This window comes from Coffea eugenioides, chromosome 10 (assembly GCF_003713205.1).
Source record: "Coffea eugenioides isolate CCC68of chromosome 10, Ceug_1.0, whole genome shotgun sequence".
In the NCBI taxonomy this organism is placed as follows: Eukaryota; Viridiplantae; Streptophyta; class Magnoliopsida; order Gentianales; family Rubiaceae; genus Coffea; species Coffea eugenioides.
Genome location: NC_040044.1, coordinates 27,768,629 through 27,786,321, shown reverse-complemented (window position 1 = coordinate 27,786,321; position 17,693 = coordinate 27,768,629). Strand labels below are relative to the sequence as shown.

General features: G+C 36.1%; 2 protein-coding genes across 6 annotated transcripts; one reads left to right on the top strand and one right to left on the bottom strand.

Moving 5' to 3' along the window:
- Nucleotides 1-510: 510 nt before the first annotated feature.
- LOC113749442 (biotin--protein ligase 2-like) lies at nt 511-17,329 on the bottom strand. 5 transcript variants are annotated; one of them, XM_027293187.1, is made up of 11 exons: nt 16,985-17,329; nt 14,100-14,262; nt 13,743-14,013; nt 13,262-13,323; nt 13,007-13,155; nt 11,310-11,430; nt 10,908-11,063; nt 10,253-10,298; nt 9,672-9,744; nt 8,189-8,265; nt 511-699 (listed from the first exon to the last, which is right to left on the bottom strand). In XM_027293187.1, the coding sequence occupies exons 2-11, from the start codon at nt 14,215-14,217 to the stop codon at nt 657-659; spliced, it is 1,116 nt and encodes a 371-aa protein (XP_027148988.1). In that variant the 5' UTR covers nt 14,218-14,262; nt 16,985-17,329; the 3' UTR covers nt 511-656. The 5 variants fall into 5 exon arrangements, with proteins under 5 accessions (XP_027148988.1, XP_027148989.1, XP_027148990.1 ...); XM_027293188.1 differs by lacking the exon at nt 14,100-14,262 and having other exon boundaries at nt 16,981-17,329; XM_027293189.1 differs by lacking the exon at nt 14,100-14,262.
- LOC113749444 lies at nt 2,127-3,788 on the top strand. The gene is made up of 2 exons (XM_027293192.1): nt 2,127-3,383; nt 3,713-3,788. The coding sequence occupies exons 1-2, from the start codon at nt 2,321-2,323 to the stop codon at nt 3,745-3,747; spliced, it is 1,098 nt and encodes a 365-aa protein (XP_027148993.1). The 5' UTR covers nt 2,127-2,320; the 3' UTR covers nt 3,748-3,788.
- Nucleotides 17,330-17,693: the final 364 nt, after the last annotated feature.

The window sequence follows — 17,693 nt, the reverse complement described above, 5'->3', positions numbered from 1 at the left end:
TTATTCACTTTAGCACCACTGCCCATCTTAATTTCCCCACCATTAGTTGATGAAAATCATTTATTCTTCTAGTCATTCTGATGCTTTCGTATTTATATTTTGCAGCCATAACCAAAACTTTAAAAAAAAAAATCCAGGAAATCTTGACCAATTTTGGGAAACATTAAACCCAAAAGCCGAAAGGGAGAGGAAAAATTCATGTATAATAATATAGGGACTACGCCACTGGCAATAAAGGCACCAAATATGTGCCTATAATTGATAATTAGACTAAATCATGGCGCTTTGTGAATTAGTATATTCTGAGAGATAACCAAGAATATACCACTGTTGTTCGCCTCTCTTAAAAGTCCCACAGAAGTCATACATCTAAAGTCTAAACAAGAATTCAAGGAAGTGAAAAATAATTATTCTTTGAAAAATAATTAAGTTTGACCATATCATTTTTCCCAAAATTAAAAAAGAAAAAAAAGAGAGAAAAAGATTGACCATATCACATCCAGAAAGTACTTAACAAACAAGAACCAATTAATTGGCTAAGTATCAATATGTCTATCTCATGAGTAAAGAGACACAGGATAATTATTAATTAACTACATGTGTATATCATTAGGAAATGATTCTTTTCCACCAGCAAAAGCATTAACCTATCTTCTTCATGCAAGTTTTCTTCTGATAAGTCCCTTGAAGAAGTCAAGACTGCAGCAGAAGCAACAAAATAAACAGGTTAAGCCCAGATACAAGCAAAGTCATGTGCTAATAGGTAAAGGGCACTGCCCTTCACATGCAAATGCACATGAAAATATATGCCCCAAGAATTGCAGGTAGCAAGAATGATCACACGATATCGTAGTAATTAGTTTTATTACGATCCCAATTACGCCCTCCAACCCTTTCTAGAGAGAAGGAAGAAGGGAATCAAAGATATGATTTTGACTAACTGTCACCCTTGTTGATTAAATTTTTTTTTTTTTTTTGTCAATTGTTACTTTATCTATAATATATCCTACACAATCCTAATCTAACGGAGAGACCCAACTAGGTCTAGGGGGGCCTGTGCGAACTGAACCACCACCGGACCAGACGGTGCGTCCGTCTGGATTTTTTAAGAAACCACTCCAAGCCTTAAATGGCTTAGTGGTTGGGCTGGTGGTTCATCATTATTGATTAATGACTTCCCCAAGTATATTCACAACCTTGAAGGAGAATCGAGAGACAGCTAACAATATTTTGTAATGCATTTTAAATCAAGAAAATGGTTTACAAACACATTTTAATAGCAAGATCTACTTTTGTATGCTAGAAAAAGCACATGCCTTACACGATATGTTTAAGTTTAGCACATACTTGTATTTACCTATCTAATATGAACCGAAAATGTTTTAGATGTGTTGAACATAGAAATATCTTTAAAGATGCTGCTGCACTTCCATGTGCTCAACTACATAAAAGCTTGGTAATCTTTATTTTTTTTTAGAGAGAATAAGGAGATATTGACTATCTACATAGCTAATTGACATCTTTGTCCAACATTACGAGTTATTTTATTCACCAATCAAGGGTATAATAGGTAAATCCAACAAGTAAGAAACACTACAAGGCACTTTTAGATGTAGCGTAGAATTGACCATAGTATTTGGCCTGAAAATCCCCAAAATAATGTAAGATCTAAGCAGATTACTCATACTAAAGAAAGCTCCAAGTAGCTTAAGACACAGTAAACAAAGTTGTGAATAGATTATTTATGCTAAAGATCTACACCAAAAGAAACAAAATAGGAACACAGGCAACAACCATCAACAAGCCTTTGTCATTGAATGGCAACTTATTTAAACAGTCAGAGCATACGTCTTGAAATTCTAGTTGCAAAAAATCCTAGCAATGTTGAGAATACTTAGTTAAAACTATGGTAAAGCTTTATGTTGAAGATATGTGATCTGATATTATGGAAAGATTTGATAATATAAATATTAGGAAAGATTTGATTATAGTATCATATATTAATTAGGTATCATATAATTATAGTATCATATATTAATTAGGTAATAGTATGATTATAGTATCATATGATTATAGTATCTACTTGTGTATATATATATTTGTATATTGTGTAGTCCAAAGTGAAATAGAAGAAAAGTATTTTTTCTCTCCATTTTTCTTAGTTTACATGGTATCAGAGCCCGTCTAGGGTTCTGGGAAAAATACCACCTTTGCTTCTTGTCAATTCCAGCCTTAATTGCTGGTTCCTTTCTTATTCTCTCCAGCCTTCATTGCTGTTCCTGTTACTATACATTTTTTTTTCCCCCCCTCCTATTCAATCATGGCGGATGCTACATCCTCAACGCGGCAATTGTCTTCAACTATGGAAGAAGAACAAAGTACACGGAACACAACAGAGCTTCAAAACATCCAGGCAGCATATAGACTAAATGGAAAAAATTATTTGAAGTGGTCTCAATTGGTTCGAACATTCCTGAAAGGAAAAGGAAAGTTGAGTCATCTATTGGAAATAGCACCGGATAGTGAAACGGCGGGGTTTGAAGCATGGGAACAAGAGGATTCAATGATCATGTCTTGGTTATGGAATTCCATGATTCCTGAAATCAGCGATACATGTATGTTTCTTCCTACAGCAAAGGCAATTTGGGATGCCCTTCATCAGACATATTCCAAGGTTAATGATGCAGCTCTTATCTATGACATCAAGACAAAGACAACTGGAGCAAAACAAGGGACAAAAACAGTGACGGAGTATGCCAATTTTCTGCAAAACCAGTGGCAGGAACTGGATTATTACAGGGCACTTGATTTGAACTGTAGCAAATGTGCAGTGTTTATCAAGAAGTTCATAGAAAGGGATCGAGTTTATGATTTTTTGGCTGGCCTAAACTCTGAATTCGATCTTGTACGAATTCAAATTCTGGGCAGGCCAGAGTTTCCTTCTTTAACAGAAGCAATATCCCAAGTACGTGGAGAAGAAAGTCGCAGGGGTATTATGTTAGAGCTACCTTCAATAGAAAATTCAGCCCTTTTAAGTTCCAAATCTCAGCGGTTGGTACTGAACAAGGTTGCTGCGGACAAGACCAATCAAACAAGTGGGCAAAAGAATCGCGAGGAGTTGTGGTGCACATACTGCAAGAAACCACGACACACCATAGATCAATGCTGGAAACTACATGGGAAACCACCCACTCGTGAATGGGGACAAAAAGGTGGCCAGCAAAGGCAGGCTCATATGTCGGTTCAAGATCCAACTCAAGTGATTGGAGGGTTTAGTATGGAGGAAATTGAGAAGCTTAAAAGTATGTTAGAGACAGTTGACAAACCAGCAACTAACAATTCTCAATCAAGGAATTCGGGTATGTGTTCATTGACACTTTCAGGTAAGGCTCTAGTCTCTTTTGCATTTAGTGTTTTAGGCAATGAGCTTAGGAATGTCTGGATTCTTGACTCTGGTGCTACGGACCATATGACTCATATTTCAAATAAATTCAAAACCTATAATCCCTGTCCTAGCAATAGAAAGATTGTTGTTGCAGATGGTACTACAACCACTGTGGCAGGTATCGGAGATGTCCAAGTTACTCCAAATTTGATTCTTAAAAATGTTCTTCATGTTCCTCGATTATCTACAAATTTGGTTTCTGTAAAAAAACTTGCCAAGGATCTAGCTGGCTCTGTTATATTTGATGAATCCTATTGTGACTTTCAGGACCGGGGCTCGGGGAAGAGGATTGGACTAGCTAAGGAGCATGATGGACTCTATTACTTGGATACATCAAGTCAACCAGAATTTAGTAAATCTGCCCTGTCCACATTGTCTTCACCCTCCAATAAAGATGTCATCTGGTTACATCATAGACGTCTAGGTCATGTGTCTTTTTCTGCATTAAAAATAATGTTTCCTTCCTTGTTCAAGGGATTTGATGTTCAGTCTTTTCATTGTGATATTTGCGAGTATGCTAAACACACTCGTGTCCCATTTCCTATCAGTAATAAACGATCGTCTTCTCCTTTCTTTTTAATCCATAGTGATATTTGGGGGCCATCAACTATTCCAAACATCTCAGGGTCTAAGTGGTTTGTCACATTTATCGATGACTGCACAAGAGTCTCTTGGATCTATTTACTCAAAAATAAGTCTGATTTGAGTTATATTTTCCCTGTTTTTCATGCAATGATTCAAAATCAATTTGGCACCAAGATAAAACACTTTCGTTCAGATAATGCTCGTGATTATTTCAATCAAACCTTGAGTCAGTTTTTCCAAAAAGAAGGAATCATACATGAATCATCCTGTATTGCCACTCCACAACAAAATGGAGTGGCAGAACGGAAAAACCGACATCTTCTTGAGTGCACTAGAGCCTTACTGTTTGAACAAAGTGTGCCAAAAGCATATTGGGGAGAAGCTGTACTCACATCAGCTTATGTCATAAATAGAATTCCTTCCAAGGTCTTGGGGTTTCAAAGTCCACTAGAGAACCTATCCAAATTTTACCCCGATATTCGATCTTCCTTTAATCTCACTCCTCGAGTTTTTGGATGTACTTCCTTTGTTCATGTCCATAGTCATAACCGTGGGAAGTTAGATCCTCGTACTCTTAAGTGTGTCTTCGTGGGGTACTCATCTACTCAAAAGGGTTACAAATGTTATCATCCACCTACTAGAAAACTCTATGTCTCGGCAGATGTTACATTTGTTGAAAATAAGCCCTATTTCATCACTCCTTATCTTCAGGGGGAGTTAGATACACTTGAAGATAAGGAGTTAAAATTTCCCTCCTTAGAGTTGACCACATCTGAGTCATCCAAATCTGAATTCCAAGAGTCAATTCTTCAATCTGATGTGGTAGAAGAAAAAAAGGAAGACCGTAAAATCTATGACTGGTTCCGGTTTGACCAAGTGTATACAAGGAAAGGAGATCCCATCGTGGTTACAAGGCAAGAACAATCCTCTAAACCAAGCTCCGGGAATGAGGTAACAATGAGTGAATCAAATCTGAATTCTACACCACCGACCGACCATTCTTCCAGCTCTAAATCACCTTGTCCTGAGCCTCTTAGCCCTGACCAGGACCTACATCTACCTATTGCTGTAAGGAAAAAACCCCGAGAATGCACCAAAAGACCCCTATATCCATTGTCTCACTTTGTGTCTTTTGAGAAGTTTTCCCCGAGCCATCAAAGCTTCCTTTCCACCTTAAATACAGTCTCTATTCCTAGCTCATTGTCTGAAGCATTATCAAAGAAAGAATGGAGACTTGCTATGGAAGTAGAAATGGATGCATTAGAGAAGAATGGGACCTGGGAATTAGTTGATTTACCAAAGAACAAGAAAGTAGTGGGCTGTAAATGGGTGTATGCAGTAAAGTTTAAAGCAGATGGGTCCCTAGAACGCTACAAGGCAAGGTTAGTCGCGAAAGGATACACACAGACATATGGAGTAGATTATCGGGAAACATTTGCTCCAGTAGCAAAGATGAATACAGTGAGAATTCTGCTATCCTTGGCTGTTAATTTTGATTGGGAATTACAGCAATACGATGTGAAGAATGCTTTTCTTCATGGAGAGTTAGAAGAGGAGATTTATATGAGCATTCCACCGGGATTCAGTGGGGTTGACAAGAACAAGGTTTGTCGGTTAAAAAAGGCATTATATGGGCTGAAACAATCCCCACGTGCTTGGTTTGGACGATTTGCCAAGGTAATGATAGCTAATGGTTACAAGCAAAGTCAAGGAGATCATACCCTGTTCATCAAGCATTCAGCCTTGGGGGGAGTTACTGTTTTGATTGTATACGTAGATGATATCATAGTGACAGGAAACGATGAAGTAGAGAAGAAAACTTTGAAGTGGCGCCTAGCCAAGGAATTTGAAATAAAGGATTTAGGAAAATTGAAGTATTTTCTAGGAATTGAAGTGGCTCGATCAAGGCAGGGAATTTTTATTTCTCAACAGAAGTATGTTATGGACCTGCTCAAGGAAACAGGCATGACAGCAAGCAAACCAGTTGGAACTCCCATTGAGCAGAATCACAAATTAAGTGAGGCTCATGGAGATACAGCTGTGGACAGAGAGATGTACCAAAGACTTGTTGGGAAACTCATTTATCTCGCACATACTAGGCCAGATATAGCTTACTCAGTCAGTGTTATTAGTCAGTTTATGCATGATCCTAGAGCAGTTCATCTACAAGCAGTTTATCGAGTGCTTCATTACTTAAAGGCACATCCAGGGAAGGGAATTTGATTCAAAAAGGGTCCTGAAATTGATCTGGCAGTTTACACAGATGCAGACTTTGCAGGGTCTCCAGTTGACAGGCGATCAACTTCAGGATATTGTACATTTCTTGGAGGAAACTTAATATCCTGGAGAAGCAAGAAACAAAGTGTGGTAGCAAGGTCAAGTGCTGAAGCAGAGTTCAGGGCTATGGCAGCAGGGGTATGTGAATTATTGTGGGTTAAAATTATCCTAGAAGACTTGAGGATTCAATGGAGCAAACCGATGAAGCTATATTGTGATAACAAATCTGCTATAAGTATAGCTCACAACCCAGTGCAACATGATCGGACGAAGCACATAGAGATAGACAGGCACTTTATTAAAGAGAAGCTAGAAAGTGGACTGATTTGTACTCCATATGTTCCGACAGGACTTCAACTTGCAGATGTGATGACAAAGGGACTGTGTAGCAACATGTTTCATGAAAGTGTTGCCAAGCTGGGAATGGAAGATCTATATTCACCAGCTTGAGGGGGAGTGTTGAAGATATGTGATCTGATATTATGGAAAGATTTGATAATATAAATATTAGGAAAGATTTGATTATAGTATCATATATTAATTAGGTATCATATAATTATAGTATCATATATTAATTAGGTAATAGTATGATTATAGTATCATATGATTATAGTATCTACTTGTGTATATATATATTTGTATATTGTGTAGTCCAAAGTGAAATAGAAGAAAAGTATTTTTTCTCTCCATTTTTCTTAGTTTACACTTTAAGATTTAAAGCATGCCAGTCCAATTATAGATCCTAGGACAATTGTGCAGACTCTTCTTCATCCTAGTCTGTGAAATCTTCATAAATACTACCGGTTCAGTAAAACGTTCAATTCACATTTTCTGTGTACTAAGAATGATTTCGTCAAATGTTCATATATATATATATATACACCCTACTTGGGCAAATCCACCAGAAAATGTTGCTACTTTAACTAATATACTGTTCCTCTTCTGTCAATTCCTGATATGCTGAGCTCAACATAACCACCTGCCATAAAATTTCCCCCAGGTCTGGAGCAGATTTATACAGATTTCTAGGAACAGCATTATGCCAATCATATTGGAAGTAGAGACAATACTTTCTCTACAGCATTCCTTACCATTCAACCACCAAAAGAGAAAGAAACAGTTGGTCACATGACAGAAAAATATCAAATAGTAAGGAACGCCACATGGTACACCAACAGCAATCACATTCCACCAAATAAGTAAGATGGGTTCCCCATGTCTAGCACCTGCCAGACAAGGACCTACCTTGATGGAATGTGATTTAATAGTGGTACATGAAGACCTAATGGTCCTCAATCATCTAGTTTTGATAAACCTCAAGGGTTAGTATTTCCAGTTTGATAAACCTCAAGGGTTAGTTAAATCCTCTCTATCCAGGACGGTAACTCATCAAAAATTGGTTTCACCTGTATTAGTAGACCGAAGTTGAACTGCTGTCATTTTAATCACATAGAAGAGAGATGAAAAATGCTATCTTCATACCAATTTCCAGACATGTGCATATTTGCTTTAACTAGACCAAAAAACTTAACTTTAAGCATAAACATCTTTATGCAAATAGAAATCAGTGATTGGTAACTCAAGCATTCTGTTTCAAATGGGCATGATCTGATAAAGTTTGTATCTGGATAAAGTTTGTATTCTATATCCGTAAAAACTCACCAATTTTTTTTCCATCTTGTTGATCACCGCCTGTGTATTTTATTTTACATATTTTATTATACGTGACTGTACCTCAATTTAGTATATTCTTAGGAAAAGATGATACAATGCATATGTGATTGATAAAGGATTTCATTCTAAAGTTTGCAAAGAAAATTCAGGAGCAAATGATAGAAAATTTAATAGAGTATTGATCAGGCTATAGAAACTATACAACACCTATTGCCATCAGGGTGAAGCTCGCATGTTTGACCATCTTCAGAAATAGCTAACAAGTATCCAGATGGTGTCAAACCCTGAAAAACAAAAAAGTACTCTGCAATTCTGATCATTTACAATGAGACATCATTTCAAATCAGAAAATAGTACTAATGAACTTGGTGAAAGAGGATAGCATGACAACCACTCTTTCTGATATATAATGTAAATTAGATACTCATATTTGACGACACAAAGCAAAAGTAGTAAAGCTTGAACCTGCCAACACAATATCCTATATAACATCAAGGCACTGAGCAGCAAAGTCATAAAGGGTATCATCACTCCAGTTCCCATTACTTCCCGTACCATTAATCACACTTTGTCCATGTAATTCTCATATGTATCCACCAAGTGGGCTTATACGTATGTGAATCACTATTCTCATTTTTAGTGATTCAAGAACAGAATTGAAGAAAAATGTCATGAAACACAACTGTATACGATTCTACTCCCTACTGACAGCCAAGAGAGAACAACGATGCATTTCACCGCAACTGCATGCAACTAAAGCCAAAAAATGCATGTTAGTATTGTCATCAAGTGGCAATGAGGAATATAGAAGGCTATTGGAAAAACTCCATCTGTCCTCTTACCCCTAACACAGTTTTTTTAATAGATCACTAAAAATGCAATCCAAAATCCAGCAAGAGTATCCGACGGAAATGATAGAGATAAGACTTTTTCGTTGGCAAAATTTATTTGAGGTTATGATGCAATCTAAATCAGGTTTAAGGTGTCAAAACCTTCAATGTTTTCATACTGTAGGCTAACTTTCAAGAGGGAACTATTATAAAAGAACAATTTTCAATCCAATCCATGAACCAGAATTTTTTTTCATCTTTATTTATTATTTATTGATTTTTATCCTAAGATTGAAAATGCTACTGCTTTGCACTTAGTCTATAGTTTTAATACGTGGTAGTTTTTGATCACCTACCTTTAAAATATAAGTTGTAATGCATCAGAATCTTGGAAAGATTCCAAGTTGAAGGTCCATAAACAATCTTAATGCACTATTCTTGCCAATTTACGATCTTCATGAACAATTTGAAGGCCCATAACTGCCCATTTTCAAGGATGTCAGCCGGATATTATTGCCCACCAGCACCATAATTTGTCCGTAAACCACTTTCCCCAGGTTGAATCTCTATGCAAATTCAAATCAGCAAATCTTAGAACATACTTATTATTCACATTCTATCAATTTCAGGCCCGGTTGCCTGTGAAAAGCTTTTCTTGTATTCACTATTTAGGCTAGAAAATTGTAACTTAGATTTCCGAAGACTTCAATAAATTATTCATCAAAAAACTATATAAAGATCAAGGAAAAAAACCAAGAGCTTAACAGATTTTTGGTCAGATTCAAGAAATAGATTAGATATTTCTAGGCTCATCATGTATACTTAAACACTCATATCAATGATTGATTATAGAAGCTAACCTGAATTGTGACAACGTTTTCCACAACTTGGTCCTGATTATCATTTTTGTCCTGTACTATAACTCTTTGCCCACTGCACAGAAGCAGCATAATAGAAACAAGAGTTTAACAGTATATCAGATTCTACCTCTCATTTTCTACCTGTATATGGTGCAGGAAAACTAAGTTGTCAAACATATATCTGTAAATAGCATGCATACGATAAATACAGAAAATGGCATATTGCCCACAAAACTTGGCAACATTTTCCGTCAAAATTAGAAAAGCAAGTAAAGCTTTTTATTTTGGACATCCTCCCTTCCCTCCATACCTGAAAAACGCTGCTTTGGAACCACAACCCATGCATTTTGCAATGAAGGAAATTTGTCCATAACAATATAATAAATGAAGTACAAAAATAACATCTTCACAAAAGCACTTCACAGAGCTGCATTGGACAAAATGGGATAGACTTCCAGGCAACATTAAACTTTCAAAGAAAAGTTATCAACATATCAAACTTCTAAAGGGTACCATTAACCCTAGTGTGCAAGGAAAAAACACCATCTACATGTAGTGTGTTATGATGAAGGTACTTTCACCTGTGCAACCACGTTTTATAGTACAGCGGCTCAAGAGATTGGAATCCTGCATAAAATGAGGTGAAAGACGTAAATCTCGTGCAAGTTATATCGTCATGTGGAACTACCATACAGTCAATCCTGTTTTGAACTAAAAACAACCAGGAGTATGCAAATTAACCAACAATTTGCAATTCATACTAACAATTTTACCCCAATAGACAAAAATCTTCTCACCTATTTTATAGTTATGTTTTCATGTATGCAATCACACAGATGTGTAAATAGAACTGCAGTCCATTTTTCACAGCACTGGAAAAAAGAGAAACATGGTTAATCCATTAGGATCGAGGATGTGCATTTTAATGCTTGAAGGAGTTTTTTCCAAAATGTTATTCCTGCAATTGAACATTAGCCCCATTTCACAAAAATTTTTACAAGTACAGCAATAGGTCTAGCATATTGAAGCCTCCACGCTGCCAAAAAGTTGACAATACTAAGGAGCAGGAAATGTAGTCATTCTATCATGAATAACTATCTTGCATACCTTTGCAATTAACCTACTAAGCACAAGAGCAGGAAAATGGAAAGGAAAAAGAGAACCAAAGGTGGGATGAACACTGAGAATTGTCTAGATGGTCATATGACCTAAAACACTACAAGAAAAATTATTCACCTTGGCCCATGAAAACAGTGTAGAGATCCTCAAATTTATTGAAGAAGGCTGCCATTATGTCTTCTCGTTGTAGTTCATGAGCAACAGGAGTCAATTTTTGTAGAGTTGCATTCAAACAAGTAGTTGGTTTCTCGTTGCTGACATTCAAGCCTATTCCTGCAAAAATAAAAATAAAAAAGCAAATGAAATTAATTCTAGTCTAAATTCATTAACTAACCTCCAATGCCAGATGCAATGATGCAATCATACCAGATACCATGTTTGAAATCTTAGGACATGGCCATTGTAAAATGTCATGATAGAAAGCTTATATAAAATTTTCAGCTTCATTAGGTTTGCTTGAGCAGATGGCAGAAAACTGCTAGTTGAATTGGATACAATGAAAAGGATAAGACTGTTTACCAGCACTGACATTAAACTTGTTTGACTTATAAGTTGATGTGCACAAAATGCCTCCAACTTTAAGGCCATCTAAATACAAGTCATTTGGCCACTTTATTTTAACATCAAGATGTTGTATGCCCTGAAAGAGATCATATCATATCAAGACAAATATTAAGTATTGATTAAAATAGTGAAACAATGATGATGTTGTTTTACAGATAAAGTAGCAACAGAACCTACTAAACAATATGTCGCTGCAAATTTAAGTTTTAATCCATGCATTGGAAAGATCAAGCAGGACAGAAATGAATCCTATTTTCATCAGCTATGCAGTTACCCTTCTCAAAACCCTAATCCAACCCAAATTAAGTATGAAACTGCAGTACAACCACTCTTTTCAATGGTAAATAATCAGAAAGGGGAAGACAAGTCACAATTTTCAGACTGAACCACAGCTGGAAATTCTTATCACTCTACTGTTCCATAGAGAAGCAGAACGAATTTAGATTATAGCCCAGCAATAGATATTCTGGACTTCAGAAAGGAAATCATTATGGTAACTGAAGCAGAAAGGGATATCATTATTACTCTATCCTTCCGTAAGATAATATAAATCAGCAGAAAAATCTAGATTACCTTTCACGAGAAATATACATTGTCCACTTTCAAGAAAAAATATACTGAGCATCTACTTAACATACATCCAAATTTAACTTCCAGCTCAAGTCTGGCAAGTACATAAGCTTTTCCCAGTAAGTGTTCCATTACAAAATATTCTAGCCTATACATCGGCTAGCAATTTAAATAGCAGTGGTAGAAGATTTAGAAAACTAAAATAATCTAGAAGATGACACCATGAAAATTCAAAGCACACTTATCTTGCATTTATCCAGAAATTTTTTAGTTTTAGCAATTCAGGATTATAAGCTGATCTAAGACATCTATTTACATATTAGTATCTGTACTTACGAGGAGTGCCAATTGCTTCAATTCATCCCTAATTAATAGTTGTCGAACTTATCTCCTGCTTAACTTACTTCATTGATGATGAATCATGAACTATCAGATTTCAGAGCGCATGAAATACTGGAGAATAGATCCCAACCATATCAAGCAGATGGAAGAAGTAAAAAGACAGGAACATCTTCTATCATACTGTCTTACATCCCACAGGAAACAGTAGTACATTATATTACAGCTCCTATCGTAACCCCAATAAACACATTCAACAGTTCTTAGAATTACAAAATTGTCCATGCTGCAACTTTTCACCCAAGTAAGACGAAAAAAGAATATGAAAAATCGAATACAAATCAGACATCAAATGATATCTTCATTAGTATTGGGCCAAGAAAAACAAAAGATATGGTCACAATGTATGAACTTCTAAGAAAAAAAAGGGAAAATCGTGCTTTACAAAAACAAAAAAGATACTTTTGAAAACTTCCAACCTACTGAAACAATAATTATCAAGAGAAACAAAGTATTATCACTGTCCTTATCATCAATTTTCTCGTTTATTGTTGTCATCTACTATATTATAGTGATGATACTGCTCATAAATTAATTTTGACAGCACTAGACCAGAAAATACCATGGAACCAAATCCACAACTCATCTAATAATGGCCATAAGTTTTACCAAATAAACCAGTAATTCATCATTTATTAACTAAATGTAAGACAGATGAAAACATGTTCACTAATTGTGCTTACCTTTTTCTGGCAAATATCTTTAACTGCCTCAGTCACAGCAAGACTAACCACATACTGCACTAGTGGCACCACTCTGCCATCCTCCATTTGTATAGTGAAGGAAAATAATAGGCATCCTTTTGGAGATTCCCACACGTTTTTAGACCGACCTTTATGTTACCACATGAGCTCAAAGGCATAAGGAGTATAAATAAAATGTAAAGTAGAGCCCAAATCAACATGGCATAGAACCCAATATTCTAAACATAGTGGTACCTCTCCCTTTGGTCTGCACATCTGCAACACAGACTGCACCAATTGGCAGCTCACCAAAATTGCTGCCAAAGTAAATATAAGAACATCAGTAACTTACAACCAACTTTTATCAATTTAAAATGCTGTATGCATAAGTTCAAATTTTAGCATGATGATTCAAATCAGAACTTTAAGAATTCAATTTAAAAATTTCCAGCAACCTCAAAGCTTTCAACCTTTCCATCTTCTGCCAAATTCCAGTTACGATGCCTTTTTCTTTTAAACTTTTTGATTTATCCAGGAAAAGCGCACCTGGGCCACAACATTTTGAAATTTTAAATATAAATTTGGAAAGCTAGGGCACAGATTAAACAATTTCCAATTAATATGACTTCAGTTTAACTGCATAGAAAATGAAGCACTATCACTTTCCAATACTTTTTGATTGACAATCAATTACTTTAAAGAACTTGTAACAAAGAAACAAACGAGCAAAGCTTACTGCGAAACTACATCGTGTGTGGAGCCTAATCTTGGAGAGTACATTAAGAATCTTCCAAATTGTGAAGTAGAGAGAACATCCATATAATGATCAACCTGGAATCCTTCAGAATCGCAATGCAGATTCCTAATCTCTGAATGCAGACAAATTGAAACAGGATTGCTATCCAGAAATCTCAAAACATTATTACTCTTCAATGATAGAGCAAATTCGTTCTCTACATTGGATTTCCCACAAAGCACCAACACACTAGCTGATTCTGCCTCCATGTCTGTCCCAAAAAAAAGAAATTTCAGGATACAAGTAATTGAATACATACAAATCCATGATGTACCAAACATCAAGGGATTTCATTACTTGCTGATGATAGAGAAAGCATGCGGCGTTTGATGATGTGTTTGGGAAGAGAGTGCAGCATAGAAGAGGGACAGTGAGAGCAAAAAAATCTGAAGCTGCTACAATTGGAGAAGAGCATTCTTTTGTTTAGTCATTAAGGCACTGGCGCCTGCTAAGGGTTTCCCTGGCAATAAAGGCAGCAAGGGGTGCTTTATGGCAGAGAAAACAAATTTCAAAGGCTCCACTTGGATAAACGTAGTATGTCTTTGAAAAGTACCCAAAAACAGTCCAAAATCCCATCCAAACATTTAAAAAAAAAATCTACAGTATAAGTATTCTAAAGAACACCCTAGAAAACACCCCATCTAAATTATTTAAAAACAATCCAGAATTTATTGTGCAGGTTGTGCGCGTTTGTGTGTGATGGTCTGAGTATGTGCATGGAATGAGAAAGAGAGAGTTGAATAGAGGCAATTAAAGGGAATGAATGTGTGTGTCTGTGGATGAAAATTCTGAGATTCTTAATAGGGAACTGAGAGAATTAATCTACAAAAAATAAGTCAAGGAAAGTATCAAAGAATCTGCTGAAAGATTAGAAAACAAAACAATGAGTCATGCATTTTCTGCAAATCTGAATTTCAAAAGATAAATTTCTCTAATTTTTTTAGTGGATGAATTTAATTTCCCTAAGCTTTCCTTATCTCATTATTCTTAATCAAATAGATTGATCAGTCTTTATCATTGATCTCATTGTAAGCTCTAAGTAATTATATAATATGTATGAAGAATTACGATGTACTACATGCAATCAAAAAATTTGAACCACACCATAACTGGTAAGGTCAAAAATTAAATATGTTTCTGTCCTCCACGAACATCGAGTTGTTAAAAAGATCAGCTAAAAGCAAAAAAAGTATCAATTCAATGGCCAGACTAAAGATTAACTCCAACATACATTTCCTTGGAAACTCATTTACTCAAAGAAAAACCTCTTTAAACCCAGAGAGATTACCCTGTAAAAGCCAAGTTATTTCTCTTTCAGACTATCTATGCCAGCCTTGGTTCAACTATTATTAACTTATCTCAATGTAACATAGATGACCTATTAACAATGCTATTCTTTTGTCATGTCCTTTACTTTGAAGATTATAAATTAGGAAGCTCCACATAAAAATATATGAATAATAGTGCTCAATGAACTGTCATTTTTTTGGGATCATATAAAAATGGAAAATTGTTCCTCTTCTAAATAGGTGGCAGGTGTCTTGGCAGCCAAACCAGTTTGTGGTGTTATTTTGGTTTTTCTTCATCCTCTTTTTTTTCCCTCCTTTTCCAAAGTTGCAATGATCCATAACTAGGCCCACTTACCCAAATATTTTACAAGAGCAAAACTACCAGTAAAGTATGCCCTCTTTAATTGGAGCATGTCATGAGCAAGTCCATTTGAATTTCTTGTTTCCACGTGGGCACCCAACTTGCCTTAAGATCTAAAACTGCCATGTTTCAAATCATGCTATCCCCACATGGCAGCTGACTATGCCTTCCAAATCGAAGATAACAACAATAATGTAAAAGATCTTTTCATTTCTTTTTGACACTGAAGTGAAACAGTCTCCTTTTTTGCTCTTTTCAAACTTTCGAAGGTCTTTTTCTACAAGCATAACAACTAAACTTTACTGTTAATTTGAACACTTCATGTATCCCAAACATGAAATTCTCCTTTTTTGTAACACAAATCAGATTTTTAGAAGCCAGAGTCTATTGACTAAACCACAAATAGTTCCACAAAAGTCATGAACAGATGTGGAGCAATTAGAGGATGCTTTTGCATAATCCATTAATTTGTAGGGTCAATTTCTTTAAATTGTACTTAGTGCATGATCAAACAATACAAAAAATTGTTACTTTTGTGTGCATTATATGTTTATTAATCCGACATTTATGAGAGGGATTGTCTCTTCACTTGTGTATGCTGATTAATCCAATCTGACAAGGGCCACTTACCCCAGAAAAAAGAAAAAAATAGACACATATTGATTGATGTGAAATCCTTGTTTACCTTCACCCACTAATTAATTACAAAGAAAGTACATGTTTGTTGCATTCATGAATTACAAGAAACACCAGAAAAGTATGAATGTTTTCATTGTTTGACAATTTCATTTTTCATTGTTTGATGATTTCATTCAAACAAATGAAAGAGCTAAGGGAACAGCCATAGGACCATATTCCATACAAGTTAGTGCCTTTTAGAAGCAAGAAAAAGAATCAAGATTCCCACAGGTTAAGAAGTTTCATGCTGTTTCTAGGTCACAAACCCACTTTAATAAATTAATGCTCTTGTTTTTTACCTTAAAATTTTAACTTGGCTCCTATACAAGTCTGTCCAAAGGGGCTTTCCACTTACACTTCATCAAGACAGTTAAGAAATACCCCTTCGGCCTTCTCACGTCTCTTTACACTTCTTCTTATACCAGTACCAGGAGAGCTATCTACTCTTTGTTGTTATCTTGTCAAGACTTCAGTCTAAGTTCTTTCTCATGTTTCTTTCTTTCCATCTATCAGTTCAACATACTGTACTCCCAAGTTTGTTAAAGGCAAAACTATATTTGTTTGTTAAAGGCAAAACTATATTTGTTCAGTTAAGCTTTCCATCATACATCTAGAAGGCAAAAGAAACTATCAAAATTTTTTTCAACCCAATATTTTCATCAACACAAAGAGCAATCAATTTCGTTCATTCTCACTCACAGCAGTACTAATTGGTGAAACTATTCAAGAAAATTAAAACGGCAGCAGATATGAGGAGCAGCGAAATCAACAAATAATAAAACATTCCACATAACGTCAGAAATCACCAGAAGAAAATTAAGGATAGGGAAAACAAAAAAAGGAGCTTTACCTACCTTGTTGTTGTGGTGACGGTGGTGGCGAGCTCCGGATCCTCGGATATCCTCCACTCTTTTTTTTTTTTTACCGTGCGTTTGGGTCGTGTCAGCCCGTGTATACGTGAAGAAAAAAGAGGGTGTCGAGACAACAGCTGTGGTTTTGGGGACTGGCGGCCGGCGGGGATGTGGGTGTCAGGATATTGATTATAATTTTGGGACTAAAGAGGGAATTAGTTCAGATTGAAGATTCAGAATCGGGAAAAAAGAAGAGAGAAACGAGAGAAAGCAGAAAAGAGTGAGAAATTAAGGCCCAAATACGCTGTCCAGCTCTTCTGCTTCGATTCTCCACTTTCGTTTGCTTTATTTCTAGGGTAAAATACACGGAACCTTATAGTTTCGCGAAAAGACACCTTACCCCCCTATCATTTAGAAACCTACACATAAACACCCTAAACTTTATAACTGAAGTGAAAATTGACCTATAACCGACTGAGTTACCGGTAACTTGATCGATTCAGAGTTAGAAGAGGCGGAGAAAGGTCGAAAACGAAAGAGATGGAGGGTGGTTCCAATAGTAATCCAAGTTCGGCGGCGTGGTTAGCACCTCAGCTTCCCACTGACCAAAAAATCAGACGCATGAAACTCTATTGGCGTGCTGCTTTAATTTTCTTTCTGCTTGTCGAGCAGTCTCACTTCATTCATGCACGGGTGTTCCACAACAGATGAC